General features: G+C 46.0%; 1 protein-coding gene across 2 annotated transcripts in view; it reads right to left on the reverse strand.

Moving 5' to 3' along the window:
* Positions 1–18,093, reverse strand: part of LOC119972756 (coiled-coil domain-containing protein 102A-like) — a 568,320-nt gene that overhangs the window by 220,552 nt on the left and 329,675 nt on the right. For both annotated transcript variants that reach the window (XM_038810080.1, XM_038810081.1), the window contains exon 7: positions 6,113–6,283. In XM_038810080.1, the coding sequence (XP_038666008.1) occupies positions 6,113–6,283 (171 nt within the window). The remainder of the gene's footprint in view (positions 1–6,112; positions 6,284–18,093) is intronic.

Genomic DNA, 18,093 nt, shown 5'->3' on the forward strand with positions numbered 1-18,093 from the left:
TTTACAAGTCAGCAGCCCACTGTGCTAAACCAGCCACAATAAATGGGAATATACCAAGAGGGGAAGATGAAGTGGCGTGCGGGTACACAGGTCCCTCAAGGCAGCAGTTCATGTAGACAAAGTTGGAAAGAAAGCACATGGAATGCTCTCCTTCATTGGCAGAGGGGGAGAATATAAATGTAAGCATATAATGTTGGAATTGTATAAATCACTGGGTGAGGTCACACGTGATGTATTGTGTGTAGCACTGGTCACCACATCACAGGAAGGACGTTATTGCTCTGGAGAGTGTAGAGGAGGTTTACAAGAACGTTGCCAGGGCTAGAAAAGTGTAGCTACGAGGAGAGATTGGATAGGTTGGAGTTATTTTCTTTGGAACACCGAAAGCTGATGCGTGACTTAACCGAGGTGTACAAAATTATGAGGGGAAGTGATAGAGCGGACAGAAAAAATTGTTTCCCCTGGTGGAGAATACTAGAACCAGGGGACATAGATTCAAGATAAGTGGCAGAAAGTGTAGGGGGGGACATAACCTTTTTATGCAAAAGGTAGTGGGAGTCCGGAATTCGCTGCCTGAGTTGGTGGAGGCAGAGACCCTCGACTCTTTTAAAAAGTACCTGGATCTGCACCTGAAGTGCTCTAAGCTACATGGCTATGGACCAGGTGCAGGAAGATGTGATTAGAAAGGGCACCAGGGTGCCTCAGGCTGGCATGGACAAGTTAGGCCGAATGGCCTCCTTCTGTGCTGTAACTTTTCTGGTTCTAACCCCTTCCCTGAACACATTTCTCACGCCCAGAACCATTCCCTCAGATCCTCAGCAGTGGGCTTGTGGGGTCCAGAATCCAGCTCCTACCAGGAGTGCTTCCCAATTTCAATCATTCAAGTGACAATTGGAGATAAAGATCCTTTGTCGCTTGCTTTATTCCATATATGTTGCACAGATGCCGGAGTTAAAAGAAGAACTATTGCCAATGTTGCTCTTTTTTTTATATTGTGCACAGCCTCTTAATTTGAATGTACTGTACCTTTACTTTTATTGTGCAGTCGCATTAAAGGGGACAACTTATGTTCACTCTGTACGGGTACCTACTGGGTTGCTGCACAGTACAGTTTACAGGGAACAGTGGTTATTGCCTTCTCTTATCTCAACTTTAGGCTTTTAAAACTAAAATCTTACTATTAAAGAGATGTTAAAAAGTCTGTGACACAGGATTATGGTGGTGACACTATTTCAAAGGCGTCATTACCTTGCAGTTAAAAATGTCAGGCAGTGCAGATTGAAGGGTAAGTTTTGTGATGATGGCCTTTTGAAAAGCAAACATCTTCAGGATTTAGGGCTTAATGGGGCTGTGTCAACTACAAGGAAATCAATGTGAAGAAGGTGATGTGTGGCTAAGTGCAATTAAAATTTCCAATTATATTTGGACCCTTCTAATATTTCAATTTGAACTGTTACTGTATCAAAGTTAGGTAGAGAAAGTTAGGACAAACACATTCAAGGAATGGGTCATATCAGAGTAAATCAGGTGATTTTTAGAGGATGTTGTGCATCACTAATCAGGGGCTGTTAAGGCCTGCTTCTGACTTCACATTGAGTCAATTCTTTCCTCTTTCTCTTTGCATTTTATTTATTTTCACATTCTAAAATGTAAGACCTTGATATTTTCGGGGAATGAGGAAATTATGAAGACTGCTGGAGAACGTGTGGAGGTCAGGATATAATATAACTACAATGCTTCATTATCATCTTTTTCTTTCACTTTCCTCATGGTTACTGGCTAAATTGATCGCACAGTGAGATTCAAACCTGTTAATGCAATGTTCTGCCTCTCGAAGGAGGATTCACTCCCTGGTCCATACTGAGCTAGGTGATCTGCAACATTGTGATAGTCAGAAAACCACACTTGGGGGCAGCACGGTGGCACAGTGGTTAGCATTGCTGCCTACGGCGCTGAGGACCCGGGTTCGAATCCCGACCCTGGGTCACTGTCCGTGTGGAGTTTGCACGTTCTCCCCGTGTCTGCATGGGTTTCGCTCCCACAACCCAAAGATGTGGAGGTTAGGTGGATTGGCCATGCTAAATTGCCCCTTAATTGGAAAAAATAATTGGGTACTCTAAATTAAAAAAAAAGAAAACCACATTTGATCGCAGCAGATTCAGGTTAGAGAAAGGAAAATTAGATGGGGTTTACATCCCTGTTGAGTATCCAGTGACTCTGCTGGAGGTTTGCATCTGTGGGTATCCAGTGAGGACGTGACTAACTCTGCTTAACTCTAATGCCTCCTGTGCTAAAATATCCTACCAATATTCACACATATGAAATGGCCACTTATTCAAGCAGAGAACAACCAATACCTCTCAACTGAATCCCAGCAAGAAATTAATAACCTTTGGTGTGGAGCAGTAAGAAACTGATATTAAGAAAAGCCCGTGGGACAGAGATGACTTGTGGGGTTGAAAGTTTCTTTGGAAGCACCAGGGCTGAAATCAGGAATTGACCCTCTTTTAGTGGGTGGTGGGACCCAATTTGAAATGGCATCACACGCCCAAGAACTGCTGGCCTATTCTGAGGGTTGGCACCTCAGCAAGTTCTGCGATGCAGCAGCTAGCACAGGCCACTACTGAGCTTATAGCTCGAAGATGTGGGTACCTCGATGCTGAGGCTCCCTTGAAGACTGGTGGGTCTTGTTTAGGGTTGCTGGGGCCAGGAAAACGTCAGGAAGCCATTTCTGCCGGGGGGGGGGGGGGGGGGGGGGGAACCTTCATGAGCCATGGAGCCCCCATTAAGGAGAGTCCCCCAGCCCCCCGGAAAACCAATAGAGACCACCGTTAATTGGGCCACCAATTGACTAAATTGGCTTTCCAGTGGACAGCTGACCTGCTGAGATTCCCACCACTGGCGCCATGCCATAGCAGTGGAAAAACATCAGTCTCCCCTTCCAATGTCTTCCCCCGCCATGATGTCAGCCCTCACACCTCCCAGAATTCCACCAATGGTCTTGGAAAATTCAGCCCATTAAATGGGAAGTGAATGCAAAATAATATGTGTGCCACAAGTCTACTTTTAATGTTACATTTTTGCAACTGATAATTTGTACTTCCAGAAATAGCACAGAAGAGAACATGCAAAGCCACGTAGATATTTATCAAAAATAAATATCAAACGGGGCAAGTGGCTGGTGAGGCTTTGACATGGCGTAGGATTCTGGATGAACACAATGAGTTATCTAAAGAAATTATTGTTTAATTGATCTGGAAGCATTACATTCATCACAAACATCTTCATCATTGCCAAATACTAGTAATATTGATAAATAGCTGTTTGATTCTAATGCAATTAAAGCAGGAAAAATGGACTGTCTGGACCAGAGTAAATTCCACTTAAGAAAATAGCTCCTTCAAAGAGCTGGCATAGGCTTAATAGCTCAAATGGTCTTTTTCAGTCTCCTATGATTATGTAAAGTCAAGGAGTTAATAAAGGTCAATTATTGGTTTTAGCCATAACTGTAGGAACGTTTATGCATAAAAACTAAAATATAATGACAGGCACATTAAAAATTCATCTTTGATCACGCATCATAAATTAATTGTAACCAATGCTCAACTTTATAAGATGGTTATGTTTTAAACTGTCTCTTCTAATTTAAGATAAAGTAGAATGTCCTGGAATGGGGGATGGTGAAATATTACTAGACTCCGACCAGAAAAGGGCCGATGTGATTTGGTTGTCATGGCCCAGCTGAAACCCATAGAAAATCAACTGCCAATTTTTACACTTGACACGAAAGACCAGACTTTGGCTCCCAAGGAAGGTACGCAGAGTCGAGTAATGTTCCAGCTCACTGCACCTGTCTTGGGACTAATGTTCCAAATGGCAGGATCTTCTTCTCTTAGGATGGGATGAGACCGGGTGCAAGATGGAGTCAGGCACACCAGCGTCGAATACAGATTGAAGGCAGCCTCATATACTGATGAATTTCAAGGCATGCTGGTTAGAAGTTCCTCCCCGGTGTTCTGGAATTTCTTGCCACTTGTATCATTCAATATTAGGCTCCCTAGTCCTCACCTTTCTCACCTCTCCAGCCTGTACCCATTCCCTATCCTTGCCAGCCTATGTCTCTCCACCCACCCCGTGGCCCCTTATAGCCCTATTCCAATTTGGTGTCATCTCATCCCAACCTATGACTCTCACCCACTGCCTTTTGCCCTTATACCCTCTATGCCAACTCACCCAGTATCCACCATCGGCAGACCTCTGGAGCCATGCTGAGATGAATGAAAATAAAGTTCTAAGTAACGATTACAGTTTCGCAATTTCATTGATAAATGCTCATTTGGTATATTTAAATCGCTGCAACTACATGATTAAAAACAAAGGGCGCGATTCTCCGCTGCCCACGACGGGTTGGAGAATAGCGGGAGGGCGTCCCTGACATTTTTCACGCCCTCCCGGTATTCTCCCCCCCCCCCCCCGCCATGGCCGCCCCATGACACGAATCGCTGCTCGCCGTTTTTTACGGCGAACAGCGATTCTCCCCAGGCCGATGGACCGAGTTCCCAGCACTTTATGGACGTTTTTACAGCAGCAAACACACCTGCTTGCTGCCGTCGTAAAAACGGCTGCAACATGCCCGTTCTGGGCATCGAGGGCCCCGATTGGCACAGCAGTACCACGGCCGTGCCAAGGGGGGCATGGGCCCGCGATCGGTGGGCACCGATCGCGGGCAGTGCGTCCATAACGGACGCACTCTTTCTCCCTCCACCGCCCCGCAGGATCAGTCCGCGGGGCGGCCGAGGGAGATGACGGCCCCACACATGCGCGGGTTGGAGCTGTCCAATCCGCGCATGCGCGGCTGACGTCATCGTGCGCGTCAGCCGGCATGACGCTTGGCGCCCGGACCTAGCGACGGTCCTAAGGCCACGATGCCGTGGTTCACGGGGCCCCGCTGCTAGCCCCGCCCGGGGGGGAGAATCGGGTCCCGGGAGGGGGCGCGGAGGCTGCCGTGAAACACGGCCAGTTTCACGGCTGCCTTTACAACTCACCGCATTTGCAGAGAATCGCACCCAAAGAGTTGTATTTATAACCCCACGTCAAAGACAACTAATCTTTTAATAACTCCTTGGCGCTGTCAATAAATCCATGAACTTACAGTCTCCAACCTCACTGTGGAAGCAGTCAAACAGTAATAATATTATAATGCCACTTAGCGTTCTGTCAAAAACATTCTATTGAAACTGCAAGCACCATTTCTTTCAACTCACAGACACAAGCAGACTGTTTTGTTTTGAAAATTTAAATAGCTAGCTATTTAAATAACTTGACAGCTTGACAGTTTCACAGACTCTATTTGAAACATATGAGCATTTACATCTACCCCCAAAAAAACCATATCACACTGCAGGATAAGGCCCTCACTCCAAGGAAACTGGGATCGGTTTGACCTTGGCATTGTGTTCAAATGATGGGCAAAATGATGGGCAACTCGTCTTTCTGGACTCAGACTCTCAGACACTAGAGACCAGGAGTGGGAGACCAGAAACTGCTGCTTCTGTGCAAAGCAAAGGAAAAGACTGTTTGGTGTCAGCCACCGAGTAGAATGTTGAGGAGAACTAATATTATGTTCAAAGGGGCAGAACTTGTGTTGATATAAGGGCTAAGGAATAGTCAGAATAGGTCTTGCTGCTGGAAGTCAGTTCGAGGATACTGAGGAGAATGATGGGACTTTTAAAGGACACTGGAAGACTCACCCTTTTATCGTAGGGAGAAGGGATCCTGCCAAAAAGCTTGGAGTGGTGTGAGAGTTAATCTACGAGAGTATGTATTTACTGAGAGCATAGCGCAATGGACAAATGAGTCATAAAGTATTTTTGGTTGAGTTAATTCGTTAATGGGGAAGTACCTTTTCTGTTGTTTGGTACATTAGGCGCCTAGTAAGTAATGTTTAGTCTGTGTTGTTTTTAGTTGGTTGCTGCAGTAAAAGTCTTAATACTTGAAATTTTGTTGTCTGAATCTTTCGATCGGTCATTGAAAATTCAAACCTCTTCTTAAAATTTATCAGTCTCTGCGGGGATCATAAAAAATATATATATTTTCATTTGTAAATACATACCTCATCTTCTGCTTGTGCCAGTTCCTTCTTCAGTTCTTCCACTCGCAGTCTTAACTTCTTCACCTCCGCTTCATGTTGTTCAATTCTTCGACTGGAATGCATGAGTTCTGCCATCTTGTCTTGGTGCTGCTTCTTTAGTTTATTGTGGGCATGTCGAAGGTCAGAAAGTTCCTAAGGTTCCAAAATGTTTTAAAAATCAAGTTATTTTCTGAGGTATATTTACAGTTTGTTTTGCTCATTAAATCTAAGCTAAGGTCCAGGACCTCGGACACCTCTAAGAGAATAATAGAATACAAGGGAAATCAACGAGCAATGCTTTCATTTTTAAAAAATAAATTTAGAGTATCCAATTTATTTTTTCCAATTAAGATGCAATTTAGCATGGCCAATCCGTCTAGCCTGCACATCTTCGGGTTGTGGGGGCAAAACCCACGCAGACATGGAGAGAATGTGCAAACTCCACACGGATAGTGACCCAGAATCGAACCTGGGACCTCAGCGATGTGAGGCAGCAGGGCTAACCCACTGCGCCACCATGCTGCCTGAGGAATGCTTTAATAATGTTAAGCTTGAACTTTAAAAAAAATCTGCTGGTTGTAAAACAAAGTGCTGACTAATGGAAGTAAGTCATTCTATAGCCTTGATGTTCTTGAATGAATTGCACTTGTTTTAACCAATGCCCTGTGCCCTGCCTGTTACCACAGTAAAGTAGTTATGATAATGGAAAAGAAACGTAGTCAGTGTTACTTTAAATCCCACACTCATAATTGTAATGTTGAGTTCAATAAATCGGGTTATTTATGTCACCACAAAGAAGAGAGATTGCCATCAATATTGACTGGCTCACAACAGACTTTCAGGGAGAATAACTTGTCACTTCTTCCTAATCTGACCTACGTGTGACTTTTAACGCACTCTGAGCTCATCCAGTTAATCACTCAACAGCCAGATCAATGAGGAATGGACAGTAAATGCCTGCACGTCCCATGTCACAAGAACAATTATTGACAAAATCCTGTACCCAAATGGATCATTTTAAGTCACCACCTTGATCAGGAATCTACCCATTTTCGTTTGATTATTTCACTTGAGTTTGGTTTGGTTGGTAACATTGTATCTCTGAGCATGAATGCTGTGGCTTCATGACTGATTTCAGGAGTTGAGTACATAATCCAGGGCACGATCTAATGCAAATGTTTGTAAGTGAGATTTGTGGTGTGTTTCACTGGGAGTTTCCCGCTGGCTCTTGCCAGCGAGTTCCCCACCGTTATCTAACAACACTTAGTCACTGGGTGGGATCTACCGGCCACGCTGCGCACGAAAGGCAATGTGTCATGGCGCAACATGGCCGGTAAATGATGGGGGATTCCGCTCCCAGGATCTAGCTGGCTCGCTGCGGCTTGCCACGCCTCGCAAGGTCTAACATGATATCGTGATACGTCACGATGTAAAGCCTGCCCATTGTGGGCAGGATCACTTTTTGGCAAATCTGCATATTAGAGCGAGACAGCTAATCTCACTTTAATATGCAGTTCGCTGAGGTAACCAAGGTGTTGGGATTTATCCCCTTCGTCTTGGAGACTTGGGCACCGTTCAGTAGTGGGCTCCACAAAGCGGGAGGAGAAGGTACGGGGATCTCCCAGCGGATTGGAGGGCCTCAGGTGCATGCCCTCTGACCAGGATGGTACCCTGGCACTTCCAGCGCCACCTGGGTACCCTGGTTTTGCCAGCTGACACCCTGCTCGGACACTGGAATGATCCTGAGCCATAGAGGTTCAGGGCTGCGATGACCTTGATGGCCACTGGGAGTGGGTATCCTCCTCCTCCACGTGGTGCCACGTCCACAAGGACATGGCACAGGAGCCGCACCGTACCATTGTTGAAGCGCAGCATTCTGCTGTCCATCATCCGTTCGAAAGACCAGTGACGCCTGAACACATTGGGCCATTGGCGGCTTCCCCCTCTGGGTCCTTCCTGGCCTGATGGGTGGCCGGGTGCTCAGGGTGTGGGGCTGGGCCCCGCACATGTCGACATTGCTGCCGCCGCCTTCTCTGGCGTCTGGCCACCTGGCCTGCCATCAGCACCACTATGTCAAGTTCCCTGGGGTTCAAAATATCGTCCACAGCATTCAATATCTATAAGAAATTGGGAGAGGATGTGGGACTGACAACCAGCTATGTGTTCCATCCCGGGACCGTCCAGTTCCTAACCCTAACCCCCCTTCCAGGATCCCACTTGTCACTCCCTCCCACATCCCAGAGGCTCCTTCTTACCTTCCCTGCACCCCACCATCCTCCATGCCTTCCCTCCACCCTCCCTTCATGGGCATGGCCCTAAGGTTTAAAACCTACTTAAGTACGTGCGGTCTGGCCCTGCTCACTGTGGGCAGGATTCTAGTTCCATCGCCTCACGGGTGTTGGGTAGATCCCGAGAGGTATCGTGGCTGCCAGGAAGCCCACGAGAGGCTTCTCCTGGCATCTGTCAGAATATACACCAATATATCATGGTGCAGACACACACTGATGGACACACACAGGGACCAATCAACATGTACAAACACCGCAGCCAATCAGCAGTTAGAATACACACACTATAAAGGCAGAGGGCTTCACGGTTCCCGCTCATTCTGGGTGCTGCCTCTGAGTGTAACAAGAACTCATCCAGCCCAGCACAGACTTACAACACGTGCTGAGAGAATCAACTGGCTTGGACAAGGCTTAGGTCTCTAGTTTAAGTTAGCATCATTTAGACCCACAGTCATCGTGTGTTAGTTAGTTAGAAGTAGTTAATAAAATTGAGTTGAACCTTCATCAGTGTTGGAAGTGTCTGTTCATCTCTCAAGTCTACACTATCCAACATTTCAGCATCTACCAGCCAAGTTGTGCTCTCGGTCAGTGCGACATAGTCTATAGACCTTGCCTTACGGGTTCCTGAGCTGGATTATCCGGTCGCATTCGGCAACCAGCCGGAGAATCCGAGTTCCCGACCAAATTGGGGGGGCGGCGCCGCTTTTGCGATGCTCTGCCCCCTCCAAAGCGGCCTCAGGACGTTGCCTGAGGCCCGCTCCCCGATGCTCCGCCCCCGACCGGCCGAGTTCCCGACGGCGTGGGGCACCTGTGGTCTCAGCCGTCTGGAACCCGGCGTTGCAGCCGCGGACTCCCTCCAGCGGTGCCACAGTCGGGGGAGGGCCGATCCGTGGGCGGGGGGTGGGAGGACTATTTTGCGGGCTGGGTCCGTGAACGGCCGCCGCCATGTAACATGGGGCGGCCATGGACCCGACAATTTTCCAGGGCGTATCAGCAGCTAGAGCCGGGTGCTCTACGCTGCCGTCCTGCTAGCCTCCAGCAAAACGGGGCATCAGTGGACGTTTTGGGCCAATTTTTCTGGCGTAAAATGCCACCGTTTCCACGGCGGCGTGGGGACATAGCCCCAGAATCGGAGAATCCAGCCCACTATTTGAGTGCTACACTGAGGAACTGCAGCATTGTCAGGGATGCTGGATGTTTTTTGGGAGGTATTAAACAAGGCTCTGTTTCACCATTCAGGTGAATGGTAAAGATGTCAGGACACCATTTAGAGTTGAAGAGAGTTCTATTGATGTCCTGGCCAACATTGCACCCTGAATCAATACTATGAAAAAACCAAATTAACTGCAGCACACATTCTCATTTGCCGTTCATAAATTTATGCTGTGTACAAACTGGATGCCATGTTCACCTGAATAAAAATAGTGATGGCACGTTTAAGAAAGCACTTTGTGATATCTTGAGGATTTGCTTAACTCCTGTATAAACACAGGCCCTCTCCTTTCTTTTATACTTAGTGCATTAAGTTAGTCAGATTAAATCTTTAAGAAAGTATTTCCAGGTATAACAAGTAAAGAAATAGGTCAACTTTCTTTCACATCTACTAATCTTCAGAAAACATTTGCTATTTTAAAATGTTGCCCATATTTTTAGAGTGCGGTGCTAAAACAACTTTCTCAAAGGTGTATAATATCCCACAAACTATTCACAAAGGACAGCTGAACTATATGCAATAGATTAATGTGAGGCTTAAGAGACTGGCTGCCATTGTTTATGGGCTACATTGAAGCATGCACAGCTGCACGCTATTTTTACATTCGCCTGTTCCATCTGATGGATTATGATTGCTTTTGATGAATCTTCTCAAACCAGAGTAATGATGTAAACTGTCACAGCTCAGTTCAGGAATTCAGCTCCTCTGGGTCGGGTGCACAGTGTTGGGAGATTTCCTGGTTCTGCAAACCGACCTTTAACGATGTCCAACCGCAGGTCATTTTGGAGCAGGGGGAATGTGCGTGTATAGGGCTGGGGTGGCGCGGGTGCAGGTACAGGGTGTGGGCTGAAATCAAAGTCAAGACAGATCATCCCGGAAAAGGTATGTGGGCTGCTGGCAGAGGCCCATTTATGTGCACCATTTAAATAAATAAAAACAGTTGAAAACAAGCAATAGCCTTCCAGCCCTCATCCCCAACAGATTTCCTCTGCTCCATCCATGTCAGCCTATGCCAACCCATGCCTCTTTGCCCTTACAACCTGCATGCTAACTCCTGAACAGCGTTGACAGTTCTTTCGCAGCTGGACATTGTGTTGCCAGTTCCTTGACAGCTGGACAATTCCTTGACAATGGGACAGTTTCTTGACAGCCGGGCAGTTCCTGGGCAATTAACTGTCAACTGGACAATTCCTTGACAGTTCCTTGAAAGCTGGACAATTCCTTGACAGCTGGATAGTTTCAATTGGGTTATGCATGAAAAGCACATAGCAATATTTCATTTTAACAATCCCAATGGGTGCCTTACCTCTATAAAGAGCTACCTGGGTTATCGAAATGAACTCACCAAGTTTACACCTCCTTGTACCTGTTCTAATCTCTAAACGCCAGGCCTTCCAAAGTTCGCCCCTAATGGAAGCAGCTGGTGATTTAAATGACCAGCTGCCCCCGCAAACTGTGCATGTGTGAATCTGGCCTAGCAGTAGTTCTTCCCCTGCAAGAGTGGGAAATAACTGGTTCCAAGGTGGAATTTAAATCTTCAGTCATTTCCAGGTTTTCCTCCACAACAAATCAGAGTGAAGAAAACAACAGTTTCATACCTCCAGTGCAGTTATCAATTATACCAGTGTCCCCCAATCCGAGGAAGACATTTCCAGACCAACCTCGTAAACGTCTTGGTGTCTCATCAAAGAGGGAGACGGATGGTGGACCTGGCAACGAGTCACCCAACGTCTGACTTTCAATCTGATTTGGTGCATGACATATTGAAATCAAAGCGAGAGAAAAAGAAAGAGTGTCAAGGAATAAAAAGATCAGTGAGTGTTTTGGTCTGGAATGCATTGCCTGGAAGTGTGGTGGAAGTGCAGTTTCAATCGAGGCATTCAGGAGGGAATTGGATGATAGGTTGAATAGAATGTGCAGAGGTAAGGGAAAAGGCAGGGGAATGACACTGGCCGGGATTCTCCCCTACCAGGCGGACCGGGGGGTCCCGGCGTAGCGGAGTGGCGCCAACCACTCCGGCGTCGGGCCTCACCAAAGGTGCGGACTTCTCCGCACCTTTAGGGGCTAGGCCCGCGCCAGAGTGGTTGGCGCCATGCCGACTGGCGCCAAAACCGGCGCCAACGGCCTTTGACGCCCACCCCCCGGCGTTGGGGCTGGCCAAAAGGCCTACACTGGTTCCCGCATGCGCCGGTGCGTCAACGGCCGCTGACGTCACCACCGGCGCATGCGCGGTAGGGGGATTCTCTTCCGCCTCCGCCATGGTGGAGGCCGTGGCGGCGGCGGAAGAAAGAGAGTGCCCCCACGGCACTGGCCTGCCCGCCGATCGGTGGGCCCCGAACGCGGGCCAGGCCACCGTGGGTCACACCCCGGGGTCCGATCGCTCCACGCCCCCCCCCCCCAGGACCCCGGGGGCCTCCTCGCGCTGCCAATCCTGCCACCACCAGAGGTGGTTGAAACCACGTTGGTGGGATTGGCCTCTCAGCGGTGGGACTTCGGCCCATTGCGGGCCGGAGAATTCCGGCCATGGCGGGGGCGGGATTTTCGCCGGTCCCGGGCGATTCTCCGACCCTGCGGGGGATGGGAGAATTTCGCCCTAGGTTGCTTAACTAGCCATGCATATCATCCAAATCACAATAACATGCATATGGATTTACAACCTACTGTAAAGTCACGATGATTATTATTTAGCATGTTCCATAAGTACACAATGCTCACTGTTCTCTGGTTAAGACGTGCATACAGTTACACCTTGTTTACATTGACTATATTTTCATTTGGTTCTTTATTGTATGAATTTCTTTTCACATCACTTCTTGGGTTCATTCCATTGGACTCAGGCTATTTATATCATAATCTTGTGAAGAGCAAAGGGACCATTTTTCTCCTCTTTTGATAATCTTTGTACTCCTGTTTAGGTTCCCTCCAGTGTGCCTTTAACCTAACTTCCTGACTAAGAGTCCCTACTCTTGCTATTGACGTCCATCTCATAATTGCTTTTCTCTCCCTCAACCCGCTAAAGGCCTGACAAGATTAATAGCTTGCTGTTTAGGAATTACACTTTTATCCTAAATGCAGCACTGCACATTGTATGACAACACATTGCATCATTGTGGTAAACATGCACCGGATAATGATCAGAAGTGGGAATTCTGACTGGCTTCCTTCACCCCACCCAGGGGCATGGCAGCCTCCTGTAACTCCTCAGCTGCTGCCCCTGGCTCATTATGAGAACATAGAACTGGGAGTAGGATTAGACAATTCATCCCCATCCAACCCACTCAGTACGATAATGGCGCATTTCCTCTTGGCCTCAACTCCACATTCCTGCTGTTCTCCATAACCCTTCAATTCATTACTAATAAAAAAAATCTTCCCATCTCCTCCTTAAATTTACTCAATGCCCCGGCATTCACTGCAACTGGGGTAGTGAATTCCACAGATTCATGACCCTTTGAGAGAAGTAATTTTTACTCATCTCTGTTTTAAATCTGCTAACACTTATCCTGAAACTATGGGGCTGGATTTTCCGCTGTCGGGATTCTCCGTTGCGCTGGCATCCCGGGGATTCCTTGATGGCGTGGAGCTGCCCACAATGGGAAACCCCATTGGCCGGCTAGCGAGACGGAGAATCCAGGGGAATGCGCCGCACTAGAAATCTGTGTGCCAAATCTGACGGAGAATCCCACCCAAGATCTCTCGTTCTAGATTGCCCCACAAGGGGAAACATCCGCTCTATACCTACTTGGTCAATTCCTTTTGTCATCTGATATACCTCAAGAGGGTCTAAGCCTAAATTGCTCGATTCCTCTTCATAAGACAATCTCAGCAATCAATCTTGGATTGGATTGGATTTGTTTATTGTCATGTGCACCGAGGTACGTGAAAAGTATTTTTATGCGAGCAGCTCATTAAGTACATGAAGATAAAAGAAAAGAAAAGAAAATACATAATAGGGCAACACAAGGTACTAATGTAACTACATAAACACTGGCATCGGGTGAAGCATACAGGGGTGTAGTGTTAATGATGTCAGTCCATAAGAGGGTCATTTAGGAGTCTGGTAACAGGGGGGAAGAAGCTGATTTTGAGTCTGTTTGTGCATGTTCTCAGACTTCTGTATCTCCTGCCCGATGGAAGAAGTTGGAAGAGTGAGTACGCCAGGTGGGAGGGGTCTTTGATTATGCTGCCTGCTTTCCCCGGCAGCGGGAGGTGTAGATGGAGTCAATGGATGGGAGGCAGGTTCGAGTGGTGGACTGAGCTGTGTTCACGACTCTCTGAAGTTTTTTGCAAACTTGGCTGTGCAGTTGCCATACCAGGCTGATCTCGTAAACCTCCTAATGGAACCACATCCCTCACCAAAACTGTACACAGCACTCCAGGTGCAGTCTCACCAATGCCTTGTACAGTTGCATAAACACTTCCCTACTTTTATATTCTATTCCTTTAGTTATAATGGCCAAAATTCCATTTGTCTTCCTTATTACCTGCTGTACCTGCATACTCGTTTTCTGTGATTCATGCATAAAGACGCGCAGATCCCTTTGCACTCTGAAGTTTCTCTGAATTTAGATAACAAGTTGCCTTTCCATTTTCCAAACAAAATGGACAACCTCACACTTAAGCACACTAAACTCCAACTGCCAGATTTTGGTCCACTCACCTGACCTATCTATATCCATTTGTAAATTTCTTATTTCCTCATTGTAACTTACTATCCCACCTATTTTAGTGTCATCTGCACATCTGGTGACAGTCCCTTCTATCTCCGAGGCTGCAAAGCAAACTAGATCTGCCTTTTCCTATTTTGCGGCCTCGTGAATGGATCTGAAATTAATTACATAGTTTACAACACTGACCAAATTCCTTAGACTGCAGTCCCTGTATTGAAATTAATGGGGTTTTTTAATGCCAACTAAGACATATATTCGGTAAAGACTTTGAAAGAGATAGGAATTGCCATTTGATCTGTGAAATATTTTCTTGGCATGACCACTTAGAATTTTTGGTATCACCATATTCCAAAACAACACATTCTGTCGAATTAGAATTTGGTATTTTTTCCATAAGTGCACAGTACATTTGTTTCCTCTATTCTACTTTAAGTATTATCTTGAAATAATAGGACATTCAAGTGACTTAAGAACAACTGTAATGACTGCTGTTAAAATTTGTTCAATGCAGAAGGAGGCCATTTGGCCCATTGAGTCTGCACCAGCCCCCTGAAAGAGCACCCAATAAGGCACACTCCCCTGCCCTATCCCCGTAACCCCACCCAAACCTTGGACACTGAGGGGCAATTTAGCATGGCCAACTGTGTGATAACCACTGTGCCACCGTGCCGTGTTAATAATTCAAGGAGAACAAAAATATTTGAGCGAATACTCGAGGCTGACATAAACAACAATTGTCTGCAGTACAACAATATTTGATAGCTGAGGGGTTAAACTCACTTCTATGAGATAACCTTCAGCTGAATGTACTTTCCAATCTGCTGAATAAAAAAAAAAATCAAAATTTCAATCTAACTCTTGTCACAGCTGATACATCATACATTCACCGAATTGCTGACTTGCAATCGATTTGGGTCATCTTGTCGAGACGCAAATGTTGAATTTGACTATTACATTGCAGCCCTTCCAGGCAGATATTAAAGAGACTCCATTCAAAGGTAGTTAATGTTCAGCCTCGGGCACTGTTTGGCAATATGAGCAATTCTTGTAATTCACATCATTCCACACAAGTAGAATAATGGAATGTTCTTTGTGAAGAGAAGAAATGCCATAATACTTCCCTCTGTAATATCATTTCAGTATTGCATGGATCTCAATTTTTGTGCGTCTGACCTGAAGACAAAAAGCCCATTGCACTGCTAGTGAATTGGACCATTTGCTTTTTAAATGTTTGCAACAGAGAGTAAACATGAAATTACTGATGAAGGCAATGTTTGGGACAGATGTGCGGCAACAAATATTTTAGTGCGGTTGGGTTTTGTCAAAATCATTTTCTTGCCTATATTATTGTCTTTTCTCGTTCTGTTGTGCTCCCATTTGGCCTTGATTGGAGCCGCGTTGCAAATATGGTTATTCTTCCCAGGTCCCTCAATAGGAAGCCTATTTGCTTTGACCTTTGGCTCCCAGATGTTCAACCAAATAAAGCGAGAGAAAGCAAAGCTGACAAGTGGAAATGGACTACCTGACACCACACGCTCCTCGGAGCTTTGTACAGTTGCTCCGCTGCTTGAGGAGCTAACCTGACAACTGCACAACCAAGCTGCCAGCTCCCATTACCACAGCATCAATTGACAGTGATTGACCTTGGGGGGGAGGGGGGGAGCAAAAAACAGAAGGCTATTGAAATACGATAGTGCTAAGCCATCACAAGTGAGAAAACACAATTAGAAGGATGTCATTGATTCAAAATAGGACACAGTTTGATAGCTAACATTCTCTCCGTGCATTAGAATTAGTCATTGAATTTACAGTGCAGAAAGAGGCCGTTTGGCCCATCGAGTCTCCACCGGCCCCTGAAAGAACACTCTACCTAAGCCCACACCTCCACCCTATCCCTGTAATCCAGCAACCCCACTTAACTTTTGGACACCACAGGATAATTTAGCGTGACCAATCCACCTAACCCGCACATCTTTGGACTGTGGGAGGAAACCGGAGCACCCGGAGGAAACCCACGCAGACATGGGGATGACGTGCACACTCCGCACAGACAGTGACCCATGCAGGGAATCAAACCCGGGTCCCTGGCGCTGTGAAGCAACAGTGCTAACCGTTGTGCTACCGTCACGCCCCTTGATTTTGCAATTGTTTTAAGTCTCTGTGACAAATTACTGTTGGTGTTTTTTGATTAATTGAAAGTCATGCAGTGATTTTTAAAGTCTGCACATTTTCCAATGACAATATTACAAGAAGAAAGGGACGAACCTGCTTTACATTTCTTATCACAAAAAACTGAATGCAATAAAAGATTAATAAAGGTAAATTCCAACAGATGTAACCCAGGAGTCATAGTATGGTGCTTCTCAAGAGTTGGGTTATTGGATGTCAAACTTAATATTACTGTTGCTCTTTATAAAGGTACATTGAACGATATTCAAAATTCTAGACATCATGAGAGGAGACTGTCTTGCAGAGTGGAGAGACATGCTGCGTGCAGAACTGTCTGTAAAGCTCAGATCAAGGAAGAGCTCGGTGTTTATTTCCCTTTTTTTGTTTTAATGAGTGTTTTAAGACCTGTAGACAAACATTCACCTTCATGTTGTAGCTGAACAACTGGGAGTTATTGAACTGAGAGAAGTCCAACTCCCCTATTGCAATCTCCAGCCACTGGCAACATCACAGCACGTTTAACATGGACATTTTCAAAAGGTGAATTTGCCTAAAGCAGCAGTAAGAACAGGCCCTCAGGAAAAAGAGGGAAAGGGGGATAGAAAAGTGCCTTCAACTCCTGTGCCAAATCAAAATCTAGATATATTTGCTGGTAGAAGATACATCTGAGTGTTGAGTGAGGAGATAGCATCAAGTTTGTTTGTGGCGCCACCACAGCCAAGAACATAAGACTGTAGAAACATAAAAAGCTTTGGTTCAATAGAATAATGGATATCAGGGCTTTTAGCTAAGCCTCATTATGGATTCTTGGCCAAGAGCCCAGACATCAATTAGACTACTAAAACACCTGATCCCATGAGAAAACACTGCTTGATTGACATCCCTAGCTCTCTGATCTCTGCAGTCAATTGCACAATGTTTATTTACACAAGGGTTAAGAGGTTTCAAGTAACTGTGGGTTCTGTTATTGATGTTTTAAAGGTTTTGAATGATTGACAATATTATTCGGCTAGATTTTTAAAATCTTTATTTTACACATCCTATTGTCACTACAGAGTTCATTGTTTTTACACAGTGTACTGTGGTTCAATGGGCAGGTCTGGAGTGCTGGGTGTGAGCCCGTGATCTGAATCATCCAGCACCATTAAAAGGCACTCCTGAAAATTGCACACCCAGAAATGGGATCAGGAATCTGTGTCAGGACCCGTCCACCATTTTTAAAGTGATCCTGAGTTATCTCGACTCTGCATAAAATCCAGGCACATGACTTGATGGCCAAGGAAAATTCATTCATGACTTGGCCGAACAGGTTGAGTTTCTAACATACAACAATGGCAAGTGGTAAGAGTGGGAGAGATTCTTGGTCAGCCAATTCATGGTAAGAAAGTTGAAGCCACGACATCATCATTCATAGCTCCAGAATACAATGTGCATGTAATAGTGCATCTTTCCACAGCAACTTAGACTCCTTAGGGAGGCCAGTTGGTTCAGTTAGTTGAATGGCCAGTGTGAATCAGATTAATGCCAAAAGCACAAGGCCCTGTTCTGGCTGGGGTGGATTCAGGACCTGCCTCCTTGCCCTACCCATCATGGTTGAGGTCATGGCACTTTGGGTCAGAGTAA

The sequence above is a fragment of the Scyliorhinus canicula genome, chromosome 10 (assembly GCF_902713615.1).
Source record: "Scyliorhinus canicula chromosome 10, sScyCan1.1, whole genome shotgun sequence".
NCBI lineage: Eukaryota > Metazoa > Chordata > Chondrichthyes > Carcharhiniformes > Scyliorhinidae > Scyliorhinus > Scyliorhinus canicula.